At 41.5% G+C, this 19,188-nt stretch overlaps 1 protein-coding gene across 5 annotated transcripts in view; it reads right to left on the bottom strand.

The window, feature by feature from the left end:
- CNOT10 (CCR4-NOT transcription complex subunit 10) overlaps window positions 1–19,188 on the bottom strand; it is a 101,345-nt gene that overhangs the window by 54,008 nt on the left and 28,149 nt on the right. For 4 of the 5 annotated variants that reach the window (XM_010354455.1, XM_010354456.1, XM_030932769.1 and 1 more), the window contains 6 exons: window positions 15,109–15,251; window positions 11,763–11,849; window positions 10,833–10,916; window positions 7,692–7,809; window positions 2,390–2,539; window positions 209–411 (listed from right to left, as the gene is read on the bottom strand). In XM_010354455.1, the coding sequence (XP_010352757.1) occupies window positions 209–411; window positions 2,390–2,539; window positions 7,692–7,809; window positions 10,833–10,916; window positions 11,763–11,849; window positions 15,109–15,251 (785 nt within the window). The remainder of the gene's footprint in view (window positions 1–208; window positions 412–2,389; window positions 2,540–7,691; window positions 7,810–10,832; window positions 10,917–11,762; window positions 11,850–15,108; window positions 15,252–19,188) is intronic. The other variant, XM_030932764.1, reaches the window with a different exon arrangement.

Here is a 19,188-nt window from a genome sequence, read left to right as displayed (position 1 = left end):
GGAGGTGGAGGTTGCAGTGAGCCGAGATTGTGCCATTGCACTCCACCCTGGGCACAAGAGAGAAACTCCGTCTCAAAAAAAAAATTAAAAAAAAAAAAAAAAGAGAATGATGTCTTATGTATGTTTCCAAGGTTCTTTTTTTCTGTAACATTCCATGTAGTAAGTGGGGGGAAGATAGGGCTCAAAAAGATACCCAAGTAGCACTCACCCCCTTATTGGCAGCAATGCAGCATTCAGCCAGCCGTAGCCAGAGGCGAGGATTTGCATGATAAACCTGAACAGCTTCAATCAGACATTCGAAGGCAGCAAGAGGCCTTCCAATGTGAAGAAGCTGAATTCCACAGTTATACAGCAACTCATATCTCTTATTGGTTAGTAACGTACACATGGGTCTTCCTGAAAATTTTTTGCCTAGTGATAAAAATTAGATAAGAATACATCATTAGATTTAAAGTAATAGTAACCTTGAGAACATTTACTCCATTAAGTACTTAGACACTACCATGTTTAACACCAATAATCCTGATCTGAGTTATAACGGCTCTCAACAATGGTGGTCTCCATCCTCAACCCCACAAATATTCTCCAGAGTCATCTCAGTTGTCTATACTGGCAGAGCCAGAGATGTCTCTTCTCATTTGCCAGCTCCTCAGGCAACAAAGCTCCAGGAAGGCAAAGATAAGAGATGGGACCCACTCTCACTCCTTTGAACCTTATACTACTTTTCTACATTTTTACTTTATTCTCTTTTACTTTTATTTTTGTAGAGATGGGGGACTGGACTGAAGTGATCCACCTTGGCCTCCCCTAAATGTTGGGATTACAGGCATGAGCCATCTTGCCTAGCCAACATTTTTAGAGTCTGTATGAAGTTTCCACTTTTTAAAATTTTTGGCTGGGCTCAGTGGCTCACGCCTGTAACCCCAGCACTTTGGGAGGCCAAGGCGGGTGGATTACAAGGTCAGGAGTTCAAAACCAGCCTGGCCAACACAGTGAAACCCCGTCTCTACTAAAAATACAAAAATTAGCCAGGCATGGTGGCGGGTGCCTGTAGTCCCAGCAACTTGGGAGGCTGAGGCAGGAAAATTGCTTGAACCTGGGAGGTGGAGGATGCAGTGAGCCAAGATCACGCCACTGCACTCCAGCTTGGGCAACAGAGTGAGACTTCGTCTCAAAAAATAAAATAAAATAAAATAAAAATTTCATCTTGGTTAACCATTTTATTGCCATGTGTTATCATCTATTCAATGTTTCAGTCAACCTTGATTTATAACACATTTGGCACCAATTAAATAGGTTATTATTATTATTATTTTTGAGACAGAGTCTCGCTCTGTCGCCCACGCTGGAGTGCAATGGCGCCATCTCGGCTCACTGCAAGCTCCGCCTCCCAGGTTCACGCCATTCTCCTGCCTCAGCCTCCCGAGTAGCTGGGACTACAGGCGCCTGCCACCACGCCTGGCTAATTTTTTTGTATTTTTTAGTAGAGACGGGGTTTCACAGTGTTAGCCAGGATGGTCTCAATCTCCTGATCTCGTGATCTGCCCACCTTGGCCTCCCAAAGTGCTGGGATTACAGGCGTGAGCCACCACACCCGACCTAAATAGGTTATTATTTTTAAAAGCTAAATAATTGTTTGATTTTAGGCATTTCAGATAAAGGATCCATATGATAATGCATATTAAAGGATCAATGTGAGGAAATTGCTTAAAGACTGTCAGATGCTGCCAGTAGTATCACATGTAAAACTCTGCAAAGAATCCATAATAAGCCATGCACAGTGGCTCATGTTTGTAATTCCAGTACTTTGGAAGACTGAGGTGGGAGGATCACTTAAGCCCAGGAGTTCCAAACCAGCCTGGGCAACACGGCTAAACCTTATCTTTACAAAAAACACAAAAATGAGCCAGGTACAGTGGCATGTGTCTATAGTCCCAGCGACTCAGGAGGCTGAAGTGGGAGGGTCACTTGAGCCCAGGAGACAGAAGTTGAAATGAGCTGAAATCACACCCAGCCTGGGTGACAGAACTAGACTCTGTCTCAAAAAAAAAAAAAAAAATCTATAATAAATCTAGTTTGGCACAGTCATGTTGTGACTAATCAAACATTCTGTTACATAACATTACCACAGGGAATTATTCATTTTCAAATCGATGAAAAATGGAATGCAACTTAAATTTCTGGAAAATTCAAAATTACTCTTAACACCTTGTTATTGCTATTCAAAGTAACATTATCTATTAAAAATCCCCAGAGCCAAACTTGTTGGGTAAGATCAGAGTTAACTATATGTAAGTATATATGGTGGGTATTTTAACCACATTCATGCTTTTTAAATCATGCTTTTCTGATGTAGTAAATACAAGCTGTACCCCAGTACTGGGCTTACCTGGATCAGTGCTACCTGCACTGAGCTGTGCACAGACATTATCATTCTCCTGCAGAGCCTTTTTAAAGTAGAATATTCCCAAATTGTGCTTGCTCATGGCAAAATGGATGCAACCAAGGTTATTCCAGAACATGCACCTCAAGCATTCACCTGAAAAAAATGCAAATAAATTTGTCCACAGAAAAATTTTAATGTTGGTGTCCCTCAGACAAGAATTGGGCTCATCTTGCATGAGTTAACACTGTTACCATTCCACTTACTTCTTAAAGAACAGTTCACAAGGTATTTGAAATTTGGGAAATTTCTGAAAAATTTTAAAACTCCTTTTAAAATCTATTTTGTTAAAGTTGATAAAAATTATTTTTAAAAACCAGTCTTATTTTGTTAGTCTAATTTTGTACCGATTTTTTTTTTCCTTTTTAAAAACAATTTTTAAAACAAACGGGGTCTCACTATATTGCCTATCCTGGTTTCAAACTCCTGGGCTCAAGCAACACCTTCCACCTTGGCTTCCCAAAGTTCTGGGATTAGAGGCATGAGCCACCATGCCCAGCTAATTTTTAGTAACTGTAGACAAATGATACAAAAATGCAAAAGACAAAATATGTTCATCAGTAATATAAAGTATACGCATTGCATCCACCAATGAAATATTATGTAGAAATTAGAAACAAGGAAGCAAGTATATATGGAAACAACCAAAGTATATTAAGTGAATAGCAAGAATGTATAGAAAAGAACAGAGTGAGTCTGGGTACAGTGGCTCACGCCTGTAATCCCAGCATTTTGGGAGGCTGAGGAAGGTGGATCACTTTGGGTCAGGAGTTCGAGATCAGCCCCGCCAACAAGGTGAAATGCCACCTCCATTAAAAACACAAAAATTAGCCGGGCATAGTGGAGGGTGCCTGTAATCCTAGTTGCTCGGGAGGCCGAGGCAGGAGAATTGCTTGGGCCTGGGGGCCGGAGACTGCAGTGAGCCGAGATCGTACCACTGCACTCCAGCCTGGGTGACAGAGTAAGACTCTGTCTCAAAAAAAAAAAAAAAAAAAAAAAAAAGAACAGAACAGAGTATGCTTGTTAAACCGTAAGTCTCTACTGATTTTAATTTACACTTCTTTAAATACCATTGCAGCTAAGCAAATTCTCATGTTTGGGAATTTGTATTTTTCAGCCTGTGTTGCCTCTTCTTGCCTTTCACCCTTATTCTTTTTTTTCTTTCTCTGAGACAGGGTCTCATTCTGTCACCCAGGCTAGAGTGTGGTGGCATAATTAGGGCTCACTGCAGCCTCGACCCCCTGGGCTCAAGCAATCCTCATGCCTTGGCCTCCTAAGTACCTGGGACTACAGGCGTGGGCCACCATGCCCAGATAAATTTTTAATTTTTTTGCAGAGATAGGGTCTCATTTTGTTGCCCAGGCTGGTCGCAAACTCCTGGAATCAAGTGATCCTCCTGTCTCGACCTCCCAAAGTGCTGAAATTACAAGCGTGAGCACTGTTCCTGGCCAATCTATTTCTTTTTTTGTTTTTTTTTTGAGACGGAGTCTGGCTCTGTTGCCCAGGTTGGAGTGCAGTGGCCGGATCTCAGCTCACTGCAAGCTCTGCCTCCCGGGTTTACGCCATTCTCCTGCCTCAGCCTCCCGAGTAGCTGGGACTACAAGCACCCGCCGTCACGACCGGCTAGTTTTTTGTATTTTTTTAGTAGAGACGGGGTTTCGCCATGTTAGCCAGGATGGTCTCGATCTCCTGACCTCGTGATCCGCCCGTCTCGGCCTCCCAAAGTGCTGGGATTACAGGCTTGAGCCACCGCGCCCGGCCGATTTCTTTATTTGGTTACAGATGTTTTTTCTGTTGGTTATTAGTTGTTTTGTATGTTATAGAAACCTTCTGTCACATCTGTTTCAAATATTCCTGCCCACCTCTGTTTGTCATCTGTTTTGTGACTTGGTTCAGTATGTGTATGTGTGTTTACATTTTTAATCATAAAACGTTTAACATTTTAATGTGGTCAAATTTAGCAATGCTTTCTAAACACTATGGTACTTAGATTTAGATTTTGGAAAATGTTTACTCAAGTCTTCCCCATCACAAAATTAAAATATTCATCCAAATTTTGTCTTACTGCTTTTATTTATTTTTAAATGTTAATCCTTCATCTCTCTGAATTTTATTTTGATGTAATGAAAGTAATCTAAGCTTGGCCGGGCGCGGTGGCTCAAGCCTGTAATCCCAGCACTTTGGGAGGCCGAGACGGGCGGATCACGAGGTCAGGAGATCGAGACCATCCTGGCTAATACGGTGAAACCCCGTCTCTACTAAAAAATACAAAAAAAAAAAAAAAAAAATAGCCGGGCGACGAGGCGGGCGCCTGTAGTCCCAGCTACTCGGGAGGCTGAGGCAGGAGAATGGCATAAACCCGGGAGGCAGAGCTTGCAGTGAGCTGAGATCCGGCTACTGCACTCCAGCCTGGGCGGCAGAGCAAGACTCCGTCTCAAAAAAAAAAAAAAAAAAAAAAAAAAAAAAAAAAAAAAGTAATCTAAGCTTTAATTTTTTTTCTTTTTTCTTTTTTTTGAGACAGTGTCTCACTCTGTTGCGCAGTAGCGCAATTTCAGCTCACTGCAACTTCCGCCTCCTGGGTTCGTTCATGCCATTCTCCTGCCTCAGCCTCCCCAGTAGCTGGGACTACAGGCGCCCGCCACCCCGCCTGCCTAATGTTTTGTATTTTTAGTAGAGACAGGGTTTCACCATGTTAGCCAAGATGGTCTCGATCTCCTGGCCTCGTGATCTGCCCGCTTTAGCCTCCCAAAGTGCTGCAATTAGAGGTATGAGCCACCGTGCCTGGCCTTTGATATTTTTTTTCTAAACAGCTACCCAAACATTCCAAAACAACGGCCCTTAATGGTATAAAATGTCAGACTAGAATGACAAAATTAATAATCAGGATATTTATTGTTTAGCACTAAAAACTAAAGGTAATCTTCTGACATGTTTTTAAATTAAGCAATGACGATATTTAAAAAAGGAACACAAGGCTGAGCTCGGTGGCTCATGCCTGCAACCCCAGCATTTTGGAATCCTAAGTAGCTGGGATTTCAGGTGCACGCCATCATGCCTGGCTAATTTTTGTATTTTGTGTAGAGACGGGGTTTCTCCCTGTTGGCCAGGTTGGTCTTGAACTCCTGACCTCAAGTGATATGTTGGCCTCGGTCTCCCAACGTGCTGGGATTATAGGTGTGAGCCACCATGCCTGGCCATCTTTATTTATTAATTTATTTTCAGAGACAAGGCCTTGTTCTGTTGCCCAGGCTGGAGTGCAGTGGCATGATCATGATTCACTGTAGCCTCGAACTCCTGGTCCTCCTGCCTTGGCCTCCCAAAGCATAGAATTACAGGCATGAGCCACCGCTTCCAGCTCCTACCTCCAATTTAAAGATTGACAATGTCAATACTGACATTTACATCAAGAAAATCCTAAGCAAAAATTTCTCAAAGTATATTATCTTTCTAGTTTGAGGGATCATTGTATGTTGTGTGTTAGTGGACCTCTGAGGAGAAACTATGACAATGAAAACAAAACACTAAAATTGAGCAGAATTAGAAATGGGAATTTATAAGAGAAATAATACCCACAAGAGAATTATAAGGAACAAAGTGCCTTTCTCCATCTTCCATCACTCCTGTGAACTGAAAGGGTAAATAGGGGAAGATCTGAGTATGTTTGCATGTGTATTCTGTGTGTGTATCTGAATAGAATCCAAAATAAAACAAGACAAAACAAACCAAAAAACATATTGTCTGCATTTTAAACTTGAGGCAAAACATACATTTTCAACAGTTTATCCTCATTTCTTGAATAAGTGATTTTCCTTCTCCTGCCCCATCAAATACTGATGATATAAACCTAAATGACAGTCACAAATTTTACTTTCATGTTACCATTAATATCAAGGGATTTATAAGACTTTTTAAATAGAGGCAAGAATATGTAATAATACTTATTTTCCTAGCTTTATAGAAAGATTTTTGATATAGTTAATCATCTAAATAAGTCATATTCATTGGGTAAGTTACAGAAAAAAATTATATTATTAACTGCCTTTATGGCAGAAAGAAGTAAAAACATTATATTATTTATTATTTACCTAAAAGATCTCACTTTTCTGGTACAGATAGTAATTCACTAAACAAAAAAAAAAGAAAGAAAAAAAAAAGTCTCACTTTACAAAGCAAAAGTCCAAGGATCTTATAAAAACAAATTAAAGTGCCAGGTGTGATGGCTCATGCCTGTAATCCCAGCACTTTGAGACGCTGAGGTGGGTGGGTCACTTGAGGTCAGGAGTTCGATACAGCCTGGGCAACACGGTAAAACCCTGTCTCTACCAAAAAATAGAAAAATTAGCTGAGCATGTGGTGCGTGCCTGTAGTCCCGGCTACTCAGGAGGCTGAGGTGGGAGAATCGCTTGAACCCAGGAGGGAGGTGGAGGTTGTAGTGAGCCAAGATGTTGCCACCACTGCACTCCAGCTTGGGCAACCGAGAAAGACTCTGTCAAAAAAAAAAAAAGAAAGAAAGGAAGGAAGGAAGGAAGGAAGAAAGGGAAGAGAGGGAAGGAAGGAAGTGAAGGAGGGAGGGAAAAGAAAAGAAGGGAAAGAAGGAAGGAAGGAAGGAAGGGAGGGAGGGAAAAGAAAAGAAAAGAAGGGAAAGAAGGAAGGAAGGGCAGGAGGGCGGGCAAGTCAGGTTAAAGAAAAAAGAAAAGCTATCTGGGCCAGGCACAGTGGTGGACGCCTGTAATCCCAGTACTTTGGGAGACTGAGATCGGCGGATCACTTGAGCCCAGGAGTTTGAGATCAGCTTGGGCAACATAATGAGACCTTGTTTCTACAATAAGTAAGCCAGGCATGATGGTGCATGCCTACAGTCCCAGCTACCTGGGAGGCTGAGGTGGGAGGATCACTTGAGCTCAGGAGGTTGAGGCTGTAGTGAGCTGTGATTGTGGCACTGCATTCAGCCTGGGCGACAAAGCAAGACTATTTCAACAACAACAAAAAAAGAAGGTGCAGGGAGGGGAGGAAAGTGATCCAACCTGGAAAAGTAAAAAAAGGAAAGAAAGCAAAGTAAAAGCAAGAAGTAATGAGGTTTCTTCTAAAGTAGAAACAGGATGGAAATTTTTGCAGCAGAAATATTAAAACATTTTCATTAAAAAATGAGCATAAATCACTCAAAAGACTGGGTGTTGGGAGGTGGACAAGGAAGAAGGGGTACAAGAGTCAGGCAAAAAAAAGTTAAAATTTCACAATTTTCTTTTACCTGTTTTCATGAATCCTGGATGCTCAGCAATGTTTGAACTATTTAATAGCTTCACGGCTTTTCGATAATTACCTCTTAAGTACTCAAAATTGCTTTTAAGAAAGAGAGAGGGTGCAGACTGTAGAGAAAATATAAAAGTTACTGATAATTTGTTTTCAGATGCCTAATGTAAGATCTTATACTGTTGTACTGACGTGTTCAAAACCATAAATGAAGTCATAGTCACAAAAAACTATATAGTCTCTAAATGTTTCATTGCTCTCACAATCTAAAAAATTGAACCTGTCAGAGAGCACTTTGTAAAAAGAATTACTAACGGTCCACCTGAAAAAATAAATATAGGTATATGTGCATGTATAAGAATACAGTCTGGGCCAGGCACGGAGGCTCACGCCTGTAATCCCAGCACTTTGGGAGGCCGAGGTGGGCGGATCACGAGGTCAGGAGATTGAGACTATCCTGGCTAACACGGTGAAACCCAGTCTCTACTAAAAATACAAAAAATTAGCCGGGCATGGTGGTGGGTGCCTGTAGTCCCAGCTACTCGGGAGGCTGAGGCAGGAGAATGGCGTGAACCTGGGAGGCGGAGCTTGCAGTGAGCCGAGATCACACCACTGCACTCCAGCCTGGGCGACAGAGAGAGACTCCGTCTCACAAAAGAAAAAAAAAAAAAAAGAATACAGTCTGTAGATTATCAACTGATTGTGTTCCATCTACTATACTACTAACTGAAAACCAATTTGACAGCACGATCTATGTCCTTCATTTTAATTAGAGAGACTGGTGATCTTTCTTACTTTTTAGGATACAAATGTACTTTTCATTAGCACCTGCAGAGATATAAATAATCAAATACTTTTCCAAATAGGAAAAAAAAAGCGTCATTCTACAAATGGAAGAATTTTTCAACAGAATGCCTTATTGGTAAGCACTAATCTTGCTGTTCCAAAGATCACATTTTGAATAGTAGATCACCTTTCACTTCTCCTAAGAATCCTCATGGTGGAGGACCCTCTAGATAGTACTACCTGTTTAGAGTACAAAAGCATGCAGAGAGCTCTGGAGACTAAACATCCATCCAGGAGGACATCTGGAATCCTGACTGATTGATTGATTGACTGAGACAGAGTCTTGCTCTGTCGCCCAGGCTGGAGTACAGTGACACAATCTCAGCTCACTGCAACCTCCACCTCCTGGGTTCAAACAAGGAGGTGAGGCTCCTGCCTCAGCCTCCTGAGTAGCTGGGACTACAGGCGCATGCCACCACACCCGGCTAATTTTTGTATTTTTAGTACAGGTGGGATTTCACCATGTTGGTCAGGCTGGTCTTGAACTCCTGACTTTGGGATCCGCCTGCCTCAGTCTCCCAAAGGGCTGGGATTACAGGCATGAGCCACTGTGCTCGGCCTAATTTTTTTATTTTAGTAGAGATGGGGTTTCCCCATGTCGGCCAGGCTGGTCTCGAACCCCTGACCTCAGGTGATTTGCCTGCTTCACCCTTTCGAAGTGCTGGGATTACAGGCATCAGCCATCACACATGGCCTATTTATTCACTTAATTTAGCAACAGGCTTTCCTTCTAAATCCTAGTTTATCCTTTGCTCTGCCTCCCGCCCATCCCAAAGTTCTGGTTACTAAGGAAATAAGGGCTTTCGGCACTTATCCTTAGTGGTACCTATTCCTCCTGAAGTTTTCGCTGATTTAGGATGATGAATTATAATAATTTTCATTTGTCTTTCCTCTATGACTATGGTCTCCTTTAAAGCAGGAATTATGTCTTTTATCATTTAAAAAAAAGATTTGATAATGGCTGGCTGGCTGGCTGGCTGACTGGGCTTCTCCCTCTTAGGCTCTGGTCTAGGCCACAACTGTTATAAAAAATCACTAGCGGCCGGGTGCGGTGGCTCAAGCCTGTAATACCAGCACTTTGGGAGGCCGAGATGGGCGGATCACAAGGTCAGGAGATCGAGACCATCCTGGCTAACACAGTGAAACCCCGTCTCTACTAAAAAAAATACAAAAAAACTAGCCGGGCGATGTGGTGGGCGCCTGTAGTCCCAGTTACTCGGGAGGCTGAGGCAGGAGAATGGCCTAAACCCGGGAGGCGGAGCTTGCAGTGAGCCGAGATCGCGCCTCTGTACTCCAGCCTGGGCGACAGAGAGACTCCGTCTCAAAAAAAAAAAAAAAAACACTAGCATATTAACTAACTCAGTGACTAATCTGGATCCTCCCTGAGATTTTTAACCATATTTTCTCATGGCTTTATACTTCTAAATTTATAGTTTTCCTAGAAGCATCAAGATTGTTCACAATTCTGTTTCTTTCCTATACCATCTTAAAAATTATCAATGAAAGATTAGGGTGGAGGGAGTGGAAGGAAGAAGTAATTCTATCTCAAATACTTTAGTACTAGTTAAATTGAAGGTACCGTCAAGCCAAAAGTCATTTGGAAGGGGCAGGTTTTGGCTACAACTTGACTGTTAGATTTTTAATAAATTTTTTTTTTTTTGGACATGGTCTCACCCTGTCACCCAGGCTAGCCTGCAATGGCACAATCTCAGCTCACTGCAACTTCTGCTTCCCGGGTTCAAGCGATCCTCCCACTTCAGCCTCCCCAGTGGCTCTGTGGCTGGGACTACTACAGGCACACACCACCACACTGGCTAATTTTTGTATTTTTAGTAGAGACAGGGTGTCATCATGTTGGTCAGGCTGGTCTTGAACTCCTGACCTCAGGTGATCCTCCCACCTCAGCCTCCCAAAGTGCTGGGATTACAGGTGAGTCACCATGCCTGGCCATAAATGTTTTGAGTACAATACTAAAAAAATTCTAAAATAACCTAAACGTCTAATATTAGCAAAATGTTTAAGTGAATTGTGATAAACCAGTCACAGAACAATAGGCAGTTATTTAAAATGGTGGTTTTGAAGGTTACATAAAATAGAAAAGTGCTTGTTGTAATTTTAAGTAAAAAAAAATTAAACTACAGACGCAGTATTATTACTACTTCCCAACTTTAAAATAGCAAGGTTCATATCTGGCAGTATATATAACAGACTAAGACAAATTTTTTGAAACTGACAAATACCCATAGTCTAAACAAGACACAAATTGAAAAACAAAAGTACAGAAGAAACTTACATTTCCAGCTGTATTCATGACTGACTTGATTTCCCTTTTACATGCTTTCAGAGACTTCATTTGGATATAAGCTCGTACTTTGTACTGTCAAAGTGAAAATGTTACTACGTTAAGACTATGGTGGATTTACATAAAGTTTTACTTTCTAGTTAGGAAAATTAAACCCAATCTATTTACAACATAGTTATACTAATTACTTGCTAAAACAAGTTTGCAATTTTAGAAAATACGCTATTTTCAATGTACTCTTTGAATATACTTCAAAATACTAAAATCATGGTAGAATTAAAAACTTGGCCAGGTGTAGTGGCTCACGCCTGTAATCCCAGTACTTTGGGAGGCCGAGGCAGGTGGATCACCTGAGGTCAGGAGTTTGAGACCAGCCTGGCCAACATGGTGAGACCCTGTCTCTACTAAAAATACAAAAAATTATCTGGGTGTGGTGACGTATGACTGTAATCCCAGCTACTCAAGAAGGCTGAGGCACGAGAATCACTTGAACCTGGGAGGCGGAGGTTGCAGTGAGCCGTGATCGCGCCACTGTACTGCAGCTTGGGTGACAGAGCAAGACTCCATCTCAAAAAACAAACAAACAAAAAACTTAAATACTCAAGTTCCAGGCAAAAATCCTATCAATCTTCTGCACATGGCTAATGACGACTTTTTAAAATTCCAGTTGATTTTATCATGCAGTACATTCCCATGCCATTTCTCTCAAACTTTATTTATAGAGCAATTTAAATAAATTATATTATCCTCCTAAGCAAAATATATTTAGGATAAATGTGCTTCAAAACTACTATACTTCAAAAGACAAATATATGCACCTTGAATTACTGACTGCTTCCAGTGATTTATCTCATTGCTTCATTTGTCCTAACTACAATTAAATGTATGTGATGCATTGCCCCCCTTTAAAATTTACACTACCTGATGTATCTTTGATTTTGCAGCTTCTATTAGAGCTCCACTTTCAGCTTTATGATTAGATCCATCTTTGTTGTTGTTATTACCAGTCTGCAGGGTGATGAGACAAAGTTTTATCAAAATTAAATATTTTTGACCATAATTTAAATCAGCGATTTCCAAGTGAGGTAACCTAAATTACCTAGAGAGCATTTTCAAAATGTAGAATTTGTGGGGCATGGTGGTTCACGCCTGTAATCCCAGTACTTTGGAAGGCTGAGGTGGGCGGATCACTTGAGCCCAGGAGATTGAGACCAGCTTGAGTAACATGGCAAAATCCCATCTCTACAAAAAATACAAAAATTAGCTGGGCATGGTGGCATGTACCTGTAGTCCCAGCTACTCAGGAAGCTGAGGTGGGAAGATTGCCTGAGCCCAGGAGATTAAGGCTGCAGTGAGCCGTGACTGTGCTACTATACTCCAGCCTGAGGTGGCAGAGTAAGACCCTGTCTTTAAAAAATGCAGAATCCCAGGTCCCATTCCTAGAGACTGAGGTTCAGTAGTCTAGAGTGGGTGACAGGAAGCCCTACTCATGAGCTCACAGTAGAATGTAATGATGAGCTGGTTTTATTTATTTACTAAGTTTAATGTTTCATAGAGACGGGGGTCTCCCTATGTTGCCCAGGCTCATCTCAAACTCCTGGGCTCAACTGATTCTCCTGCCTTGGCCCCTCAAAGTGCCTGGATTACAGTCATGAGCCACTGCAGCCAGCCTGGGCTTGTTTTAAAAAGCATGAATATTACTTTAAGCAGAACTCAGATTATCTTTCTAAAACCCAGAACAGATCCACCCACTTCTTAAAACTTTCTCTGTTATGAACATTGCCAATCACATCAAATTTGAACTTTCCAGTATTCAAAGTTCTTCAAGCTATCACTCACACTCACATTGCCAACATCATCTCCCACTGCTCTCCTTTGCGTTTCTCTGGTACTGTCCATTTCATTACCAGAAAGGTCTTCAGCACACCATAAGCTCATACCTTTTGTGATATTCTCTGCCAGGCTGGTTATCCTGCTGTAACCCTCCTTTTCTGACTTGTCAAACTACTAACCATCTTCCAAGGCCAAAACAAGCATCCAAATTCCTTTGAAACATTCCCTAACCTCTTTCACCTCTTTCCTCCCTGTCTATGAACAGATGTTGCCCAATTTATCTCTTCCTAGACCTGAGATCCCGGAAAGCAAGGACTGCAATGTTTCTGTTTGTTTTGTCCCCTTAGTACCTAACAGAGTACCTTAGAACCTGGCAGCGCACATAAGCATCTGCTAAACTAAATTATGTTTAATCAAATATTACAAGTACTGAATATAAATATTTTACTACATAATGTTTCGGTATAATGCTAAGGTTATTCAACTGAAATCCCTTATGAATACACACTTAAATTGAAAAAAATAATGCCAGATGTTTATTTTCTTTTTAAACCTCAAGAATGTGCACAGGCAAAAAGGCATTGACAATGTTTCCTGCAAACACTCCTTTTAAAACAAAGGGGCAAAAAAAGGAAGAAAGAAGGGTCATCCCTTGATAACCAGAAGCACAGGCAAAAGAAAAAACATGAGACTCAGGATGTACTCATACTGGGCACCAAGTCTCTCACCAGAACATGGGGAAGCTTAAACATCATAAATGTATGATTTTCTTTTTCTTTTTTTTTTTTTGAGTTTGAGTTACAGTCTTGCTCTGTCTCCCATGGGGGCTGGAGTGCAGTGGCATAATCTTGGCTCACTGCAATCTCCGCCTCCCAGTTTCAAGTGATTCTCATGCCTTAGCCTCCTGAGTAGTTGGAATTACAGATGTGCACCACTATGCCCAGCTACTTATTGTATTTTTAGCGGAGACAGGGTTTCACCACGTTGGCCAGGCTGGTCTCAAACTCCTGACCTCAGATGATCCACCCACCTTGGGCTCTTAAAGTGCTAAGATTACAAGTGTGAGCTACCATGCCCAGCCATGTATGTTTTTTTTGAAGAACTTGAATGATGAAATTTTCCCTAATGAAAGCAATAGTGTCTATCCAGGTTATGGATTCTATTGTCTTAATTCCAATCTTTCAATTCTATAAAAATAAAAGCTGATACATGAAAAGATACTCAAGGTACATTCTTTTTTTTTTTTTGAGATGGAGTCTCGCTCTGTCGCCCAGGCTGAAGTGCAGTGGCGTGATCTCAGCTCACTGCAAGCTCTGCCTCCCGGGTTCACGCCATTCTCCTGCCTCAGCCTCCTGACTAGCTGGGACTACAGGCACCCGCCACAGCGCCTTGCTAATTTTTTGTATTTTTAGTAGAGACGGGGTTTCACCATGGTCTCGATCTCCTGACCTTGTGTTCCGCCCGCCTCGGCCTCCCAAAGTGCTGGGATTACAGGCGTGAGCCACCCCGCCCGGCCTCAAGGTACATTCTTAGTCATCAGGAAAATATAAATCAAAACTGTAACAAGATACCACTTCACACCCTCTAAGATAGCTAAATTTTTGTTTTTATTAAGATAGACAATAACAAGTGTTGGTAACAATGTGGAGAAATTACAAACTCACAAGTGGCTGGTGGGAATTTAAAATAGTGCAATCACTTTGTAACAATCTTGCATAGGGTTAAATATAGAGTTAAGATACCATATAACCCAGTGATTCTACTCCTAAATATTATATCCAAGATAACTGAAAACATATATCCCTACAAAATTTTTACATGAATGTTCATAGAAGCACTATATATAATAACCAAAAAGTAGAAAAGAACCCAAATGTCCACCAACTTATAAAGAAATTTTTAAAATGTGGCATATTCATATAATGAATGGAATATTATTCAGCCACAAAAGGCATGAAGTACATGAAAAAAAAATACATATATATGCTACAATATGGATGAAGCTTGAAAGCATTATACTAAGTAAAAAAAGCCAGTCACAAATGGCTGCATATTATGATTCCATTCATATATAATGTCCAGACGGTAAATCCAGAGACAGTAAGTACATTAATGGCTGCTTAGGGCTCAGGAAAGGGGGAAATGGGGAGTGACTGCAAATGGTACAGGGTTTCCTTTTGGGGTGATAAAAATATTTTGAAATTAGATAGTAGTAATGGTTGTACAAATGAGAGTACACTCAAAACTACTAAACTCTACACTTTAAAATGGTAAAGCTTACAATATGCAAATTGTATCTTAAAGCTGTTAATAGTTCATAATCACAAATATTAATCATATTTTAATTGTTTTCTCCTTTTTAATACAGTAAACCAACAAGCAGAGAGAATTAATCATATTTTAGATTTTAGTCTGATTACCTTTAAACACTCACCTCATTCTTTCCATTTTTGTTATTGTTACCCTGTGAAATCATTTTTTCTAGGACAGCAAGAAGATGCAAAGCTTTCTCAGCTTGGTAGGTTAATATATACAGGTCTACAAGCAAAAAACACACTGCTTGGGCAAATTTTTCTTCTGGGAGAAAAAAACACAGGAAAAGAATAGTCACAATCTAAAGTAGAGCACACATCTCAGACCACCCTCCAGACAAGGATACAAAGCTTTAGAGAGCAAAGCATAAATCTTTACTCAAATGAATGCATATCACCTAGAGCCATGAATGAGAGCAACTTGCAATGTCAACAGTGTCATTTTATTAGGCACTGCAAGGTCTCTCATTTCAGAAATTCCAGTGATTAAGTCTTCCTTGGGAAAATATCTACTAAACACTAGCACATGTAATGAGGAAATTACTTTAGGCGGAAAGAAACCTGAATTCCAATAGAGGTTAAGCATTCTTAACCTGAAATGTTGAAATCTGAAATTTGTAATCCTCCAAAATGCAAAACTTTTTGTTTTTGAGATGGTGTCTCACTCTGTCACCCAGGCTGGAGTGCAGTGTTGCAATCTTGGCTTACTGCAATCTCTGCCTACGAGGCTCAAGAGATCCTTTCACCTTTCACCTTTTCACCTTTCATTGTGCCTCCCGAGCAGCTGGGACCACAAACATGTGCCAGCATGCCTGGTTAATATTTTCATAGAGACAGGGTTTCACTGTGTTGCCCAGGCTGGTCTCAAGCTCCTGAGCTCAAGTGATCCACCCACCTTGGCCTCACAAAGTACTGGGATTACAGGTGTGAGCCACTGTGTCCAGCCTCAAAATCCAAAACTTTTTGAGCCTGTGGCTACTTCTGATTTTATTTCCTATTATCTTCCCCACCTAGCTCCAGTCACAATGACCTTGCTGCTATTGCTCTCACCAAACACAGCCTCTCACTTCAGGTCTTCTCCATATCCCATTACCTCCAGTGGGAATGCTTTCCCTCTAAACAGCAGCAAGGCTAACGTCCTTTCTTTATTCAGGTCTCGTTTCAAATATCATCTCATTCCCAGGCCTTGCTTGATTACCTTACTTAAAAGATCCCCACTCAATCTCTATATTCTCATTCAATTTTAGCTTTACTTCACAACATTCAATATACAGCCAGCCCCCTATATCTGTGGGTTCTGCACCCACAGATTCAACCAACCTCAGATTGAAAATATTAAAAGAAAAAAAATGAGTTGTTGCATCTGCAATGAACATGTACAGACATGTTTTCCGTCATTGTTCCCTAAACAATATGGTATAAAAACATTTTCATAGCATTTACAGTGTATTGGATATTATAAGTAATCTAGAGATTATTTAAAATGTATAGGAGGATGTACACAGACTATATGTAAATACTACACTGTTTTATATAAGGGATTTAAGTATCAGCAGATTTTGGTATCTGAGGAAGGGTATCCTAGAACCAATTTCCCTTGAATACCAAGGGATGGCTGTTTTTTTATTATGTTGCTTTCTCTCCCATTAGAATAGAAGCTTAACGGGGGTAAAGAGCTTCTGGATTTCATTCACTGCATTGTCTCCAGACCCAGAACAGTGTCTGGTCCTCAGTATTGGCCCATGTCCTCAATTAGTATATGTTGTATGAAGAATCTGAGTACTGGCCAGGCATGGTGGTTCACACCTGCAATCCCAGCACATTGGGAGGCCAAGGTGGGTGGACTGCTTGAGCTCAGGAGTTCCAGACCAGCCTACGCAACATGGCGAAACTCAGTCTCTGCAAAAAAACACAAAAATTTGCTGGGTGTGGCCGGGTGCGGTGGCTCAAGCCTGTAATCCCAGCACTTTGGGAGGCCGAGACGGGTGGATCACGAGGTCAGGAGATTGAGACCATCCTGGCTAACCCAGTGAAACCCCATCTCTACTAAAAAATACAAAAAACTAGCCGGGCGAGGTGGCGGGCGCCTGTAGTCCCAGCTACTCGGGAGGCTGAGGCAGGAAAATGGCATAAACCCGGGAGGCGGAGCTTGCAGTGAACTGAGATCCGGCCACTGCACTCCAGCCTGGGTGACAGAGCGAGACTCCGTCTCAAAAAAAAGAAAAAAAAAAATTTGCTGGGTGTGGTGGCGCGTTCACTGTAATCCCAGCTACTCAAGAGGCTGGGGTGGGAGGATCACTTGGGCCTGAGAGGTGGAAGTTGCAGTGAGTGGAGATCACACCATTGCACTCTAGCCTGGGCAACAGAAAGAGACCCCATCTCAAAAAAAAAAAAAAAAAAAGAAGCTGAGTAGTTATGATTCCAAGTTTGACACTATAGAAAAGGAAAAACTAGGCCGGGTGTGGTGGCTGAAGCCTGTAATCCCAGCACTTTGGGAGGCCGAGACGGGCGGATCACGAGGTCAGGAGATCGAGACCATCCTGGCTAACACGGTGAAACCCCGTCTCTACTAAAAATACAAAAAACTAGCCGGGCGAGGTGGCGGGCGCCTGTAGTCCCAGCTACTCGGGAGGCTGAGGCAGGAGAATGGCGTAAACCAGGGAGGCGGAGCTTGCAGTGAGCTGAGATCCGGCCACTGCACTCCAGCCCGGGCGACAGAGCGAGACTCCGTCTCAACAACAAAAAAAAAAAAAAAAGAAAAGAAAAGGCAAAACTATAGAGAGAGTAAAAAGATCAGTGGTTATAGGTAGAAAGGGAATTAACAGGCACAACACAGAATTCTTAAGGCAGTGAAAAATACTCTGTGTGATACTATAATGAATACATTTGTCCAGACACACAAAACATACAACACCAAGAGTGAACCCTAATGTAAATTATGAACTTTGCATGACTATGATGTATCAATGTAGGTTTATCAATTATAACAAATGCACCATACTGTTGCGGGATAATGGTAATGAGAGAGGCTATGGATGTGTTGGGGCAGAGAACACACGGGAAATCTCTGTACTTTCCTCTTGGTTTTGCTGTAAATCTAAACCTTCTCTAAAAAATAGTCTTTAAAAAAATCCAAGCAGTAAAAGTTAAAAAAAAAAAAAAAAGCCATAATATTTTCAAAGAAAAATGGATGTGATTACTGACGAGTTGATTACTATTTTCTGTTCAGCCACAGTGCAGATTAATAGGATTTCATGAATTCCGGAAATTCTTTTTTTTTTTTTTAACAAGCTTCGCTCTTGTTGCCCAGGCTGGAGTGCAGTGGTGCGATCTCAGCTCACTGCAACCTCCGCCTCCCGGGTTCAAGTGATCCTCCTGCCTCAGCCTTCCCGAGTAGCTGGGATTACAGGCACGCACCACCACGCCCGGCTAATTTTGTATTTTTAGTAGAGATGGGGTTTCCCCATGTTGGTCAGGCTGGTCTCGAACTCAGATGATCCACCCGTCTTGGCCTCCCGAAGTGCTGGGATTACCGCACCTGGCTGAATTCCGGAAATTCTAAGAAGCATCAATAACAGTAACTTTATAGAAAAATGTGTACAGTCCTAAAAGTGTAACTCTGATTTCTAGCTATACAGAAGGACCTGGTCACTAATTACATAATCCCTTACCACTGCTGTCTCTCCTGCCCAGTCTGTCCAGCTACCAAGCTCTTAGGATTGAGGGAAAGAAGAGAAGCACCTCAAAATGGCTCTTTGGAGCCATAGTAATCAGCTGTTCAACCACTGTCAGCAAAAGGGGACTCTCTACCTCTTCCCAAAGCACCACAGAGTGCTATCACACCCCACCACTTGTTCTGTGGTAACCACATCAGCAATCAGTCGTTCCTGCTAAATTAGGAATTCTCATTTGTGTTTTGGATGTCAAAGAAAGCAATCATGGAAAAAAAAAAAAAAAAAAAGACAAAAATGTAACTCACAAATGGAATCTGACTGCTTGTGGGCTAGAAACCAACAGTCCTCTCTAACAACCATTTCCTGGGTCCAGCTTTCTCCTTTGCTCTTCTTTTTTCCTTTGCCCTTACTTTTCTTGCTACTCCTACTTGAGGTTAGTAAGTGAATTAAGATAGCAAAAAAACTAACACTGTTCTATACTTCCTACTCCATAACTACTGCCAAAAATTTCAGTTAGGCAATAGGCAA

Source organism: Rhinopithecus roxellana, chromosome 1, assembly GCF_007565055.1.
Source record: "Rhinopithecus roxellana isolate Shanxi Qingling chromosome 1, ASM756505v1, whole genome shotgun sequence".
Lineage (NCBI taxonomy): Eukaryota > Metazoa > Chordata > Mammalia > Primates > Cercopithecidae > Rhinopithecus > Rhinopithecus roxellana.
Note: the sequence above shows the minus strand (reverse complement) of the source record. Positions and strands in the feature narration are given on the sequence as shown.